General features: G+C 42.5%; 1 protein-coding gene across 1 annotated transcript in view; it reads left to right on the top strand.

The window, feature by feature from the left end:
- Positions 1-15,354, top strand: part of megf10 (multiple EGF-like-domains 10) — a 105,787-nt gene that overhangs the window by 64,366 nt on the left and 26,067 nt on the right. The window contains exons 9-12 of the mRNA XM_039779104.1: positions 1,621-1,833; positions 12,302-12,476; positions 14,258-14,378; positions 14,632-14,795. Of these exons, the coding sequence (XP_039635038.1) occupies positions 1,621-1,833; positions 12,302-12,476; positions 14,258-14,378; positions 14,632-14,795 (673 nt within the window). The remainder of the gene's footprint in view (positions 1-1,620; positions 1,834-12,301; positions 12,477-14,257; positions 14,379-14,631; positions 14,796-15,354) is intronic.

Genomic DNA, 15,354 nt, shown 5'->3' with positions numbered 1-15,354 from the left:
TTTAGTTACTAGTTACTTTAGTTACTCCACTACATTCATCTGTTCCAGCTTTAGTTACTAGTTACTTTAGTTACTCCACTACATTCATCTGTTACAGCTTTAGTTACTAGTTACTTTAGTTACTCCACTATATTCATCTGTTACAGCTTTAGTTACTAGTTACTTTAGTTACTCCACTACATTCATCTGTTACAGCTTTAGTTACTAGTTACTTTAGTTACTCCGCTACATTCATCTGTTACAGCTTTAGTTACTAGTTACTTTAGTTACTCCGCTACATTCATCTGTTCCAGCTTTAGTTACTAGTTACTTTAGTTACTCCACTACATTCATCTGTTCCAGCTTTAGTTACTAGTTACTTTAGTTACTCCACTACATTCATCTGTTCCAGCTTTAGTTACTAGTTACTTTAGTTACTCCACTACATTCATCTGTTACAGCTTTAGTTACTAGTTACTTTAGTTACTCCACTATATTCATCTGTTCCAGCTTTAGTTACTAGTTACTTTAGTTACTCCACTACATTCATCTGTTCCAGCTTTAGTTACTAGTTACTTTAGTTACTCCACTACATTCATCTGTTACAGCTTTAGTTACTAGTTACTTTAGTTACTCCACTACATTCATCTGTTACAGCTTTAGTTACTTTTAGACCATTAAACACACAACTGGTTGGATCCTTTCCACTTTCTAAAATGGGAGGAGAGTGCTTTACTTGTAATACTTTTTTATTTTCCTGATGATACGTACAGACTTTTACCTAAGTACCATTTTCAAAGATAGAAATAAGCCTTTTCAACCAAACATTTTCAACGCAGGACTTTTACTGTAACAGAGTATTTTTGCAGTGTGCTATTAGTACTTTTACTTAAGTAAAGGATTTGAATACTTCTTCCAACGCTGGCTGTTTGGCAGTTGTTTGCAAGAATGTAGATGATAAAATATGGTGTTAAAGTATCAGAGACAACAACAATATTAACTGTTAAGTGAAGCTTCTGTAAAGTCTTTTAAACACACACAAGATCCTATTTTCTTCTCCTTGCCTGCTCTAAATTATGGGACTGGAGGAGGGCATTTCTTTTTCAGCTTGATTTGGTGGTTGGACTGGTATATGTTTGTACTGTAAGTATGGAAGAGGTAATGAGGACCCACTGCATTCATTTTCAAACTGTTTGTTTGCAGATGGTTTGTTTAGCTTAGCTGCAGCCCCAATAGCTGAAGCTCTGTGATTCAGTAAGCCATGGAACCACTGCAGAGCTTTTTTACTGCCGGCAGCAGTGTGTGGTGGATCCAACTAGTGTGCAAACTCCATGACACTACACTCACCGGTGGACGTTGAATCATGATGTATTTTAGGCTACAAAATTTACATAGGACAGGATCTCGATTTTTGTCTGGGTGAGTGGTGATGACACGGGGGAGGAGGGGGAGGGGGTTGTATGTTTATATGTTAAATAAATAAATAATTGTCAATCACAAATAAAAGAAGCCTAACTCTGTGGGAAAACCTCAGACCTGGCAAACCTTCATACTGTATGTTCCATAACATAATTATGTACAACATAGACAACTGTTATTGATCACATTCACCTTTTGAAATGTGTCTGTTGCTGTGAACAGGTGCCAGGACGAGTGTCCAGTTGGAACTTACGGTGCTGGCTGTGCAAAGACGTGTCGCTGTAAGAATAAGGGCAAGTGCTACCACACCAACGGGCTGTGTGTGTGTGAGCCAGGGTACACGGGGGAGATATGTGACGTCCGACTGTGTCCTGAAGGACACTACGGCCTCCGCTGTGACAGGATGTGTCCGTGCTCCGCCCAGAACACACGCAGGTACGCAGTAAATACTCTTCAAACTTCAATTCCCTCTGTCCCCCACACTTATTTGAATGCACCATAAGTAGGTGCACGTTACTCAGGTTGCATCAGTTGATTGATAGACTCATATATCGTAGATATAGGCAATAATAAAATAATATACATTATAATAAAAATATAAAAACAAGTAGGAAGGAAAACTCATTAAATGCAATAATTATGATCAGTGTATATAATGGAATAGTGGCATTAGAATGTGCTAGAGGCCACCAAATTTGGGCTGTTATGGCCAAAAAAATTGTCATGCCTACCCCCAAATGTCAGCGTTTGCATCAATCATATATGAAATGTAGGCTACTTGGAATCTGTGATTTGGTTAGACAAATGGTAGGGGATCTTTTCAATAAAAATCATCCTGCTGAACAATCAGTCCCCCTCACTTTGGAAATGACAGCTACGCCCCTGGCTGGGGTCAATTTAATGGTCCAAATTTCAACATCTTGATAAACAGAGTCAAGTTTTGTCAGTCAGTTGCTTAAATTGGCAGCACGGTGGCCCACTGGTTAGCACTGTGGCCTCACACCAAGAAAGTACCAGGTTTGAACCCTGGTCGTCTCCCGGGCCTTTCTGTGTGGAGTTTGCATGTTCTGCTCCTGTTTCCCCCACCACTAAAAACATGTTCCCCTCCCTTTCACTTAACTGGAAGTCACTTTGGATAAAAGCGTCTGCTAAATGACATGTAATGTAAAATGTTCCAATATTGATCGTAGTGTTCAAATCTGTATCTTTTAAGTCCAAGCGTTAACAGGTGTCAGTAGGAAGTTTGTGAGTGTGATTGTTGACCCTGCAGACAGCTGACTGCTGTGGGCCAGTAGGCAGTGATCAGTTAGGCTGGCACAGCTGGCGGGGGCATGTGTCTGCAGAGAACAGCTGTTCTGCTGCTCCTCTATGGGAGTGCTGTGTCAGGTGGGCCAGCTGTCAATCCAACACAATCATTAACAAATACAGGCAGCTCCCACCTGTGATACTGCAGATCATCTCCACCCTGTTCATAGAGACTTTCTGTTCCTTCAGTATCAGGCAGATCCTAACCTCATAATAAGGTCACTTATTATGTTCATTTTCAGGTTGATACTTGTATTTTGGGTTTCTACTAGAACATGTTTGCATGCTTTAATGTTAAAAAACACTTCATATATGTCATACTGTCTGAATCTGTCTGAATATACTTGTATTCCTTGTATTCTATTTCCCCTCTGTCTAAAACGCTCTGTTTTAGCACCGGTCTCTTTAAGCCCCTCTCCTGAAAAGAGAGTGTAGCAAAATTATTTCATTAGCCTGATAAGATACCGATAACGTCAGTAACGAACAGTGTTTGGAATAACGCCGTTTAAAAGAACGGCGTTAGGTAACGACGTTATTTTTTCAGTAACGGGGTAATCTAACTAATTACTTTTCCCGTCGTTACAACGCCGTTAACGTTACTGGACGTTAAATGCGGTGCGTTACTAGGCATTGATTGAATAAACTAGACCTGTTCGAGTTGTGATTCACTCGGATCTTTAACCAGAGTCTTTAAATTGACTCACGAATCACGAGTCTCTAGCATCATTAACCCGGTTCAGTTGAGTCCTACTACAATTCAATCTAACATGATAACAGCGGCACACACAAACCTCTTGCAACATTAGCTTCTACTATTCCTAGCCATCTTAGCTGCAAAAGGCTTTATAACTTACAATTTCGTAGTTAACAGCAACTCCACAAGTCAACTCAAGCGCCTGAGTGAGCAGAGAGACAGTCCCGACCCGCAGACTCAGAGCCGGAAGCTCGCAGACCGTGGGATTCACTCGAGAACTCACGAGCCCTCGATGACTCGTGAGTTGTTGGTGATTCATGAGTTGTTGATGACTCGTGAGTTGTTGGTGATTCATGAGTTGTTGATGACTCGTGAGTTGTTGGTGATTCATGAGTTGTTGATGACTCGTGAGTTCTCGCGGGAGTCAGTAAATCCCGCGAATCAACTGAATCAGCCGGCTACGTTGTCATGAGTGGATCTGATTCAGACGAGCGAGCAGCGAGCGGGTGCAGCTTCTCCTCGAGCTCAGGGTAATGCAAATCAACAACAAAAGCCATTCTTTCACTTCTGAAATAACATACAATGTTCTGCACGTAGCCTAGCTAGGCCTACTGTAGGTTTGGTGTATACATGTAGTATGCTAAATGCAATTAGGTCGAGCAGACAGTCCGAAACATTAGGCTCGTTCGAGATGAACTGCGCCTCGCCTGTAAAGTAGACGAGAGCAGGCGGCAGCAGCAGGGGGCGGTGACAAAAGTCCGCTCTCAAGTCGGACAGTTTTCCAGCTGATTCCAGCAGCCTTCAGGATGAACAGGAAGAGACAGAAACACTGTGGTCCGATTCCGATTTAATAAAATGTTATCAGACCCCTATATCAGCTCCTACACAGTCTCCAGTTGTTTTTATTATGACAAAGTAGCTGTCAAAATTCTCTACATGCGATCTGTTGCTGATTTTAATAAACAACAGACTGTAGATGATCCGTAATCTGAACAGATTTAGTCTCTCTGACTTTTAAACACAACTATCAGCCACACAACATGTGTTCTGTACAGAATAAGCTTTTAAATCAGACAAATCACAGTTAAAATCCCTCCGATTGAAAATCAATAAAAAGTTTATATAAAACGTCATCATGTTGAGTCGATTCTGAACCAATCAGCTGTTTGATCAGCTGAGAGGCCGGCGTTTCCCAGCATGCCCTGGGTCCCCTGCGTCCGCCTGGCTCTTGCAGTTGGTGAAAAGCAACTGCGCTACCTGCATCTCAGAACTGCGGCCGCCTTGGTCTCGTGGAGATTATCGTTGCCCACGTGTGCATGACGTCAGAGCAAGTCGGGATCAAGTCGGGACACACAAATCTAACCGCGATGCATTGGGCGCCGCCGGTGATCGATTCTGGCGCAGATCTGGCTCATCTCGAAGCGAGCCTATTATAAGCTCCGCTGTCAGTACCCGATCTCCGTTCCTGTAATCCGCACAATTCTGCCGTGCATGTGCAAGATGACAACGCGATGACATGATACGTAGGCGCAGATGATAATGCTGCGTTCATTCCACCACCACCTTGGAATAACGGCACCGCTTCCACCTGCACGATCCGTTCTGCGCGCATGCGCAATATGTTCACACGCTAGCCTCCAGCTAACGTTAGTTAGCTAATAGCTAATTCGGCGGACCGCTAGGTGATTATAGCGGTAGCTAACGGTTAATACGGAGCCTCCCCCGGGAAGCCAACGTTAGTTTAGCTAACGGTTAATTCGGCGGACCGCTATGTGATTATAGCGGTCTGCCGTTAGCCTCCACCGGGAAGCTAACGTTAGTTTAGCTAACGGTTAATTTGGCTAACCGCTAGCTGATTGCAGCGGTCTGCCGTTAGCCTCCACAGTTAAGCTAACGTTAGTTTAGCTAACAGCTAATTCGGCTAACCGCTAGCTGAGACAGCATGTAAACTTTAAAAGACCCTCAAAATAAAACTTGAAAATAAACGTTAACATATATAACAGCTGTTACGTCAGTTCTACTTTACTTGTGCTCATTTAAAATACAATCACTCAATACTTGTCTTTATTGTTATTACTGTAATGTCTTAATTTAGCTGTAGCCTGCTTTTCCCATTAAGTTTGACTTAACATTATTTTAGACTGAATCTAGCTGCAGAAACAATGTAACCAGTGGGGCGGTGCCTGTTATTTCGAGGTGGCATGAACGCAGCATTAGGCTCGTTCGAGATGAACTGCGCCTCGCCTGTAAAGTAGACGAGAGCAGGCGGCAGCAGCGGGGGGCGGTGACAAAAGTCCGCTCTCAAGTCGGACAGTTTTCCAGCTGACTCCAGCAGCCTTCAGGCTGAACAGGAAGTGACACAAACACTGTGGTCCGGTCGGGTCCGATTCCTATTTAATAAAATGTTATCAGACCCATATATCTGCTCCTACACAGTCTCCAGTTGGTTTTATTATGACAGGGTAGCTGTCAAAATTCTCTACATGTGATCTGTTGCTGATTTTAATTAACAACAGACTGTAGATGATCCGTAATCTGAACAGATTTAGTCTCTCTGACTTCTAAACATAACTATCAGCCACACCACATGTGTTCTGTACAGAATAAGCCAGACAAATAAAATTAAATCAGACAAATAGCAGTTAAAATCCCTCCGATTCAAAATCAATAAAAAGTTTATATAAAACGTCATCATGTTGAGTCGATTCTGAACCAATCAGCTGTTCGATCAGCTGAGAGGCCGGCGTTTCCCAGCATGCCCTGGGTCCACCTGTGTCCGCCTGGCTCTTGCAGTTGGTGAAAAGCAACTGCGCTACCTGCGTCTCAGAACTGCGGCCGCCTTGGTCTCGTGAGATTATCGTTGCCCACGTGTGCATGACGTCAGAGCAAGTCGGGATCAAGTCGGACACAAATCTAACCGGCATGCATTGGGCGCCGATCGCCGGTGATCGATTCTGCGCAGATCTGGCTCATCTCGAACGAGCCTATTATCATCTGCGCCTACGTCATGGCATACGTGTCATCTTGCACATGCGCAGAACGGATTGTGCAGGTGGAACGAGAAGGGTCCAACTGCAACTTGCAGCAGTCGCTCACGCCACGCCCCCTGCTCACGCCACGCCCGCTCACGCCACGCCCCCGCTGGCACGCAACTTCCGACTTTCAGGGTTGGTTTACAAGATGCAGTTGCACCATGGCTGTATAAAGCCCATGTTGCAGGTTAACCACCACTGTTGATTAATAGGTACATATAGCACTCAATATGTATGTATGTATATATATATATATATATAACAATACGGTGATGACGTCATGTTGGGGAGACGTGTATCAGCCTGGTACTAGAACTATGGTGACTGTGTATCAGCCTAGTACTGTAACTATGGTGACTGACTGGGATGAGGAAGATGTGTTTTTACTGTCAGTGAATAGCACCAAGTGAAAGTCAATGTTTTCTTTATATCTAGTGACAGTGATCATGTCTTTAGTTCAGATAAGTACCGGTAAACTTATCTAGATCTAGAAAATACAAAGCATCATGCTAGCTATATGCTAGCAATGGGCTAACTTGCCAGTCCCACCTGTGAACACCCCCCGACAGTTGTAAACATATTGATTAGATATCTCACGTTTTGATGGTAGCCTACTAGCTCCAGTAACAACATATTTGCCTAGTGTTTATTTATTACTTGGACGGGGATGTTGTTCAGCTTTTCACAAGTTTAGACAGCTAGCTAATGCTACGCCGACGTTTCGCTAACGTTAGCGTAAGAGCGTTAGCCTAGACGGCTAGGTAAATATTACGACTGCCTTCGGAGTTTCCTATATCTGCGTCCACGTTGTCAACATAAGACCTGTGGCCTTAGTGCTCCTTTTGAACCATAATGTTATTGAATGAAACGTTAAACGAGATGGGTGAGTTTTTGTTACTTACAAATGGCTATTCGTTAGAGTTAACGTATGTTAAGCGGACATTAGCTAATGTTGCATAGCCAGCCAGCAGCTTCGGCAGTAGTTTCGTCAAGCTAAGAACGACAGCTAACACATCCATATGTCTCCATTTCAAACATCACTGCAGATTGACTGCTTTTAGCAGCAGAGGTTGATTGTGGGCGACATACTGTCGTGGTTAGCTCGCCGAAACTACTGCCGATTGCCGAAGTCGCTGGCTGGCTACGCAACGTTAGCTAATCCCGCTAGCATACGTACAGGCTAACTATAGCCAGTTAGTTTTGTGTGTAATGTTACAAAAACACCTATTTCATAGGAGCAAAGCTTAATATTTCATTCAATAAAAGTATGATACAAAAGGAGCCCTAACGCCACGTCTTATGTTGACAACGTGGACGCAGCTCCGAAGGCAGTTGTAATAACGGTATTTAACTAACGCTGCTGCGCTAACGTTAGCAAACGTCGGGCGTAGCGTTAGCTAACTAGCTAAACTTGTGTAAAAGCCGAACAGCATCCCCGGCCAGCTGTGTTCCACTTTCCCTCCAATATTATTATACACATAACAAAGACACATTGACTCGGTCGAGACCAAAAGCCATGTTTTTCCAGAACAGTGGCAGAAACCGTGACCGGGACAGCGCCAAAAAAGAAGGGGGCTTTTTTTTGTAAAGTGAAAAAAAAGAAAGGGACTTTTATTTTGAAGGCAAAGAAAAGAAGGGGTTTTTTATTTTGAAGGCAAAGAAAACAAGGGGCAATGGGCGGGCCTGGCGGGCCTGGCCGTGGCGTGAGCAAAGGGGGCGTGGCGTGAGCAAAAGGGGCGTGGCGTGAGCGGGCGTGGCGTGAGCAGGGGGCGTGGCGTGAGCGACTGCTGCAAGCTGCAGTTGGACCCTATTGGGTGGAACGGATCGGGTACTGACACTCGCCTCGCCGACAACTCGGTTTTTTTTTTTACTTCACAAAACTTTATTATTCAAATACAGATGCACATACACATTTAAAACATTAAATGCATACAGTGCATACATGAAAAAGGGGCGCATGGAATTTACATTAAAGAGATTTTAAGTCATTGTAAATGTTCAGAGTCCAGATGGCTTTCTTATTTGTCAGTCCTATTAAAGTTAAGAAATATAATTCCATGTCATTTTTAAATGAATATTCGGTTTTCTTTCAGACCATTTATATTTATGGATATTTTTTTCAAATAAAATTAAAAGATTCTAAATGAAAACATGGCATTTTATCCAAATCAAAAGCTCGCCTTGGATGTAGCATACAATACTGACTCAAGTGATTCAAGTGACTCGCACAACCCGGATCAGTTTAGTGAGTGACTCAGAATAACCTGAATCCTAAAAAGGAATCGAGTTTGCCAGGCCTAGAATAAACTGTGTAATCCGAACGCACCCCTGGCTCGCAGCTAGTGAGGAGGTGGGTTAATAACGAGATAAGCGATTATGATTGGCTAAGGCAGAGTCATGTTTCATGGTAGCCAATCAGAGCCAGTGTTTTTACACACATGCCAGCACACGCGCCACACACACACACAACAGCTAAACAGATTCAGCAGAGATGGTGAGTCAGGAGCAATCCAATGAAAAGTTGGCGTTTTCAAGGTGGAGATATAAGCACTACTTCAAATTAATTCTGGTCAAAGGCAAGAACGTGCATGTAATGTGTACATTATGTCCAGGAGTGAAGACTTTGTCGACCTCCGTTGTAAGAAATTGAATGAAGCATCTCACACCGACACACGCATCTACAAAGCTAGTGGCCAAAACCAGCGATACCTCCACCACAGATGATAGCTCGCCATCCTCTAGCAAAGAAGGACTCGGAGCAAAGTCCTCCAAGCAGCAAAAGCTAGATCTTTCTGCCTCACAACAAAAACCTATGACACAGGCTGAAGTCAACCGTATGATAGGCAGGTATGTTGTTAAAGTATATGTGTCATATAAGTTTATATGGTGTAACTGTTTACTTTTCTTACAAAGATAATACTTGAAGTGCAGGATAAACCTCTTGCTGTCTGTCGACGTGCAATAAATATGGAAAGTTATGTACGTTAAACACCTGTCTGTTCTACTCATTTCAACCGACTTGTGAAAACTGCAAAAAAAAATCAAAATTCTTTGACATATAGCAACTTTTTTTTAAAGTAACACAAATAGTTACTTTCCCTGGTATCGAGTTACTTTTATTATAGAGTAATTCAGTTACTAACTCAGTTACTTTTTTGAACAAGTAGTGAGTAACTATAACTAATTACTTTTTTAAAGTAACGTTCCCAACACTGGTAACGAATGAAAAAAAGTAAACCTACAGCTTTGGCTCTCTCCTGGTCTCAAATGTGGTAGTACCAGCTGGGTTCAGTCATGACTTAGCCTGCATTCACACTGCCTGCGTCAGCCACCAGACACCACGGTGAAAACACAGGTCTTTCCATTCATTTTTAATGGGGGTGGTGTGTTTAGGCTGCAGCGGGGACCGACTCAACTTTTGGAGAAATGCAACCACTTCACGCTGCGGAGGCCAGACTTGTCGTTGTGTTTTGAGGCGGTGTGAGAGTCCCGTACGTGAAACAGGAAACATCACTGCCTCTATCTCTGCCACAAGAACGTTTTAAAAGACCAAACACAAGCTCTGACCTGTTCCCTCAGTCCTTCCGTCTCTTTTCTTTCTATCTTTCTCTGGGACATGAAGCTGCCTTTAAGTACGCTCAGGAAGGTCTAGGAGATCTATAAATCTGACGGAAAACAGTAACTGTGAAACATAAAGTCTGCTTGTGCTACATTGGGGGGGGTTAAAGAAAACAACAGGATGTCACACAAATGAGCCATTTAAGTGACACTCCCAGGCACCCGGATAGCTCAGTTGGTAGAGGGTGCGCCCATATATAGAGGTTTACTCCTCAAAGCAGCGGGCCCGGGTTCGACTCTGACCTGCGGCCCTTTGCTGCATGTCATTCCCCCTCTCTCCCCTTTCATGTCTTCAGCTGACCTGTCAATAAAGGCCTAAAAATGGCCAAAAAATTATCTTATAAATAAATGAAGTGACACTCCCTCCACCGCATCACCCTGCCGAAAATTGCCAGATCCCCCTTTGCTGATGTGACCACAGCACAAGAGGTGTGGGTACGGCCAGCTTCTGGTCTCAATTTTAGGCCCTTGCAGAACTCTAGTCCCTTAGCACAGATGCTTTAAAAGGCCCTCACCCTACTCAAACCATCTTAAATGAGAAGCTGTTTTTGTTAACATGATGAAGGACTTTTCTACTCTCTGTTCTCAGAGAACCAGGGTTACCAGGAAAAGTGTCAAAGTAATAATAATCATTACACACGCCAAGTCTGTTTTTGGGGCTCCACTCACAACCTTGGCGCCCTGGTGCTGGGTCTGTTGGGCTGCTTCACTAATGAATCCATAGTAATGAAGCTCAGCGGGTGGGTCCCCCATAATATGCCATGTAATTACATAAAATAGGCCCAGAGAGGATGATTTCTGAAATAAAATTGAATGATTAGTGATTTTAAATTGAATTTCCTTTTCATCCATTTAAAGCGGTTGCAAAGATGCTACAGTACCTTTCCTATTGAAATGGAGTCAGTACAAGTCGGCGACATGTGTTTCTATTAGACTGTATTGTTCCCAGTGCTCTTGGAATATGTGATATTATATTCACTTACCGCAAAGATGGAGTTGATTCAGGTTGGCATAAGGAGTAGGTATTGTTTTCTGTGAGTGGAAAAACCAAGCGGCACACCGTGCACCCACTCAGAACAGGGAGAAACTATTTGAAATGACATCATGTCGCACAAAGTCCAAACACATTTGTTTCAAGCATAATAAATCCTTCAGGCCAGGGGTTCTTAAACATATCACTCAAAGGTCTGCATCTGATTTTTATTCCAGGTCAACGGTCCGGAACAATTGGGAATAACAAAAAAACATTCGGTCTGTTTTTTGAGCTTCATGAAGTAAAAGTACATAGTAGAATTCTCAGCTTCATGTAGTAAAAGGAAGTTTTGGGCGCTTTTTGCAACACTTTTGTGTCCTTTTGACGCTTTTGTCCCATTTCAATGTTTTTGTCGCCTTTTCCGACGTTTTGGTCGATTTATTAGTCAACATAATTTGACAACGTATTGATCAATCGGAAATGTATTTCCACATGGAAACTGTTGCACTTCATAAGGTATTGTATTCATAAGACAAGGTATGGGCCGGGTCCGGATTGACTTGCCGTTTGGTCCTGGTGCGGACCTTGGTCCGGACTTTGAGAAGCCCTGCTTTTGGCCCTGGCAGGCCCATAAAGATTCAGTTACTGAAAGTTCAGGTAACTGAAATCTGAGGCTACATTTACACTACTACGTTTTAGTTACAAACGTTTGCGCCCAGCGTCCACAGTACTTTTGTGTTTCCAAACCCCTAAAACGGAGACATTTGGAAGCACTGCTGCCCCCGTTTTGGTTTGAAAACTGGGGGGTTGCTTTGTGGTTCCGACGGACACAAACGGAGACATTTGGAAAGGACGACAAGCTAATAAATCCCTGCTCTTACTGCTCCCTGTTGTTGTTCTTTCTCCAAAGTATTTTCTGTTTCTTCTATTCTACATCCATGATTTCCAACCGCAGAGTAACGTCAGACGTCTGCTGCCTGTTTACACCAGCACGCGCATGCCCAGTGTGTGTGTGTGTGTGTGTGTGTCAAAGGTCATGTGATATGTGATGTCAGACATGTTATTATGGACGCAGATTAGTTCAGCTACTGGAGCTAAAACTCTTTTGTATACGGAGATGTTTTTGTCTCAAAATGCTGCTTAAAAATGAAAATGTAGCAGTGTAGATGTGGCCTGAGAAGCAATACTAGACCAATAAAAGACCTACAGTATGATCAAAAACTAATGAACTAAGAATGAAGTACATTATGTAACTACAGTTTATACCTCTTTTGTCACTAGCTGCCACCCAATGTCAGGGGAGTGCACGTGTCAGCCGGGTTGGTCCGGCCTCTACTGCAACGAGACGTGCACCCCAGGATTTTATGGCGAGTCCTGCCAGCAGGTGTGCCAGTGCCAGAACGGTGCTGACTGTTACAGTGTGAGCGGAGAGTGTATCTGCGCCCCAGGGTTCACGGTAAAACCTTTTCTATCATGTCCCAATGTCAACCAATGCTTTAGGTCACATATGGTGTCAATCCATGAGGTTTATACAGTGTGTGGATTAGGGCTGGGCTGGATTAGGGCCCAATTCAATACTTTTTAGGCAGCAACCGAATTGCCTCTAAAGTATTGACTATGGAAAAATGATCACATGTCTGTGATTGGCTGTCTAACGTTACACGCAGGAAAAACTCTACGTTACACAGAGACGCCTCACATAGTAGGAGCTGAGACTTAAATACAAAGGTTTGTGCCCTAATTTGTAATGTTGTCATTTTGTTAAAATTGGATTTCATAAAATTGGTATTGAAAAAACTATCTAAAGCCCTTGAGGCAAATTTATAATTGTGATTTAGAAATAAAATTGACTTGTGGCCCTTTGCTAACATCTAGTGGCAGCTGTTAGAACTACATGTCCAATCCAGATGGGACACTACTAACAATACATACAGAGGCATGGAAAAAAGCAGGAAAGCTTAACAAATCAAACATACATTTCATATGCTGATAGTAGCTTTTAGTGGTGGAATGTAAAGTAATCCTTAAAGTACATTTACTCCAGTACTGTACTTCAGTCCAAATGTTGAGGTACTTGTACTTTACTTGAGTCTTTTCTTTCCATGCCACTTTCTACTTCTACTCCGCTAGATTTCAGAGAGAAATATTGGACTTTTTACTCCACTACATTCATCTGTTACAGCTTTAGTTACTAGTTACTTTAGTTACTCCACTACATTCATCTGTTACAGCTTTAGTTACTAGTTACTTTAGTTACTCCACTACATTCATCTGTTCCAGCTTTAGTTACTAGTTACTTTAGTTACTCCACTACATTCATCTGTTCCAGCTTTAGTTACTAGTTACTTTAGTTACTCCACTACATTCATCTGTTACAGCTTTAGTTACTAGTTACTTTAGTTACTCCACTACATTCATCTGTTCCAGCTTTAGTTACTAGTTACTTTAGTTACTCCACTACATTCATCTGTTCCAGCTTTAGTTACTAGTTACTTTAGTTACTCCACTACATTCATCTGTTCCAGCTTTAGTTACTAGTTACTTTAGTTACTCCGCTACATTCATCTGTTACAGCTTTAGTTACTAGTTACTTCTGTTACAGCTTTAGTTACTAGTTACTTTAGTTACTCCACTACATTCATCTGTTACAGCTTTAGTTACTAGTTACTTTAGTTACTCCACTACATTCATCTGTTACAGCTTTAGTTACTAGTTACTTTAGTTACTCCACTACATTCATCTGTTACAGCTTTAGTTACTAGTTACAGTAACAGTTGTGTGTTTAATGGTCTAATCATCTCAGCTGGACTTGTAGGCCGTTATATTGTTGGCTAGTTTACTTTAGAATAAAACATCAGATATATGATATATGAGGAGCTGATCATGTCACTTCAGTGCTGCTGATTATTGTGGCGTCCATTTTGAGGATGTGTGATATCTCCAGTGCCAGCTCTTCTTTTTTTACACATTAAAACATCAACACATACAACAAACAACAATGTGTGCTGTATTAACAAGCACACATATTCCAGCCTGCAAGTAGAATCCATGAAATGAAAACATCCAGAAATAAAAAGAAGAAACAAGGAAATTTCTACAATTCTGGCATTGCCTGTATCACTGGTTCCCATCTTTTAGCAAATCTGTCTGTTCTTAGCCTTGATTTAGATTTTTCCCATGATATTTACAGTACATTCACTGCCAGTTCTAACTATCTGTCTGTGTTGACCCACCCAGGGTCCAAACTGTTCAGTCCCCTGCCCAGCTGGGACGCACGGAGCACACTGCTCCTCTAGCTGCACCTGCAAGAACAGAGCACAGTGCTCACCTGTGGACGGATCCTGCTCCTGTAAACCAGGTGAGAGGGAGGGAGGTGAGGAGGAGAGGGTGGAGAGAGCGAGATAAAGGGAGGGAGGAGAGGAGGGAGGGAGAGAGAGAAAAGAGAGAGAGAGAGAGAGAGGGAGCTGCAGGAATGTGCAGTACAACAAATATGGGTTTTTCTGAAAATTAAACCACATAAACCTATTCTGGTACAACCTATAAATACAATCATGAACCTGAAAATGAGCATAACATGAGCTCTTTAAATGGTTCTGGATTTGTGTGACCAGGGTGGCACGGAGTGGACTGCTCCATCAACTGCCCCAGCGGGACCTGGGGTCTAGGCTGCAACCTCACCTGTCTGTGTGGGAACGGGGGGGCGTGCAACGCCCTGGACGGTCTCTGCACCTGTGCTCCGGGCTGGAGGGGAGAGCGCTGTGAACTACACTGCCAGGTGAGAGGACATGGAGAAAAAAAAAGCACAAATAATGTTTTTTGTAATGTTTTACAAAGTACACATTCTTTTTTTGAAAATGATTAGTGCTGGCAGGTCAGTGAGGAAATGACAGCTCTACTTCACCTCCAATTCACCATTAAATGTAATGATTTCTTTAAAAGGCCCAAGTGGTGCTTTGTATGTTTTAACACTACAAATCACACCCTGATATTTTCCAGAGTACGCAGCGTGTTATAGATTTGATTTTTTATTTGCAATTATAAATGACAAAATGTCTTGTAAATGTCAAACTAATACAATTACATAAAAATGAAAACAATTCACGTTATATTACTTTCTACATCAATTCTTGCACACTGTTCTATGGCTGGCTATCGTTCACAATTATTCCATACCGGTTACCAATACCAATACCGTGACTTTGATACTGGTTCCTGAACGATGCTTTTTTTCGATACCAATTTTATAAAACAAAAATAAATGACAACATTACACATTACGGCACAAATCTTTGTATTGAGTCTTCATCTCCTACTACGTGAGCCCCGTCTCTGTG

This window comes from Perca fluviatilis, chromosome 17 (assembly GCF_010015445.1).
Source record: "Perca fluviatilis chromosome 17, GENO_Pfluv_1.0, whole genome shotgun sequence".
NCBI classification, from domain to species: domain Eukaryota; kingdom Metazoa; phylum Chordata; class Actinopteri; order Perciformes; family Percidae; genus Perca; species Perca fluviatilis.
The sequence above is the reverse complement of the archived record's forward strand: the minus strand, read 5'-3'. Positions and strand labels throughout refer to the sequence as shown.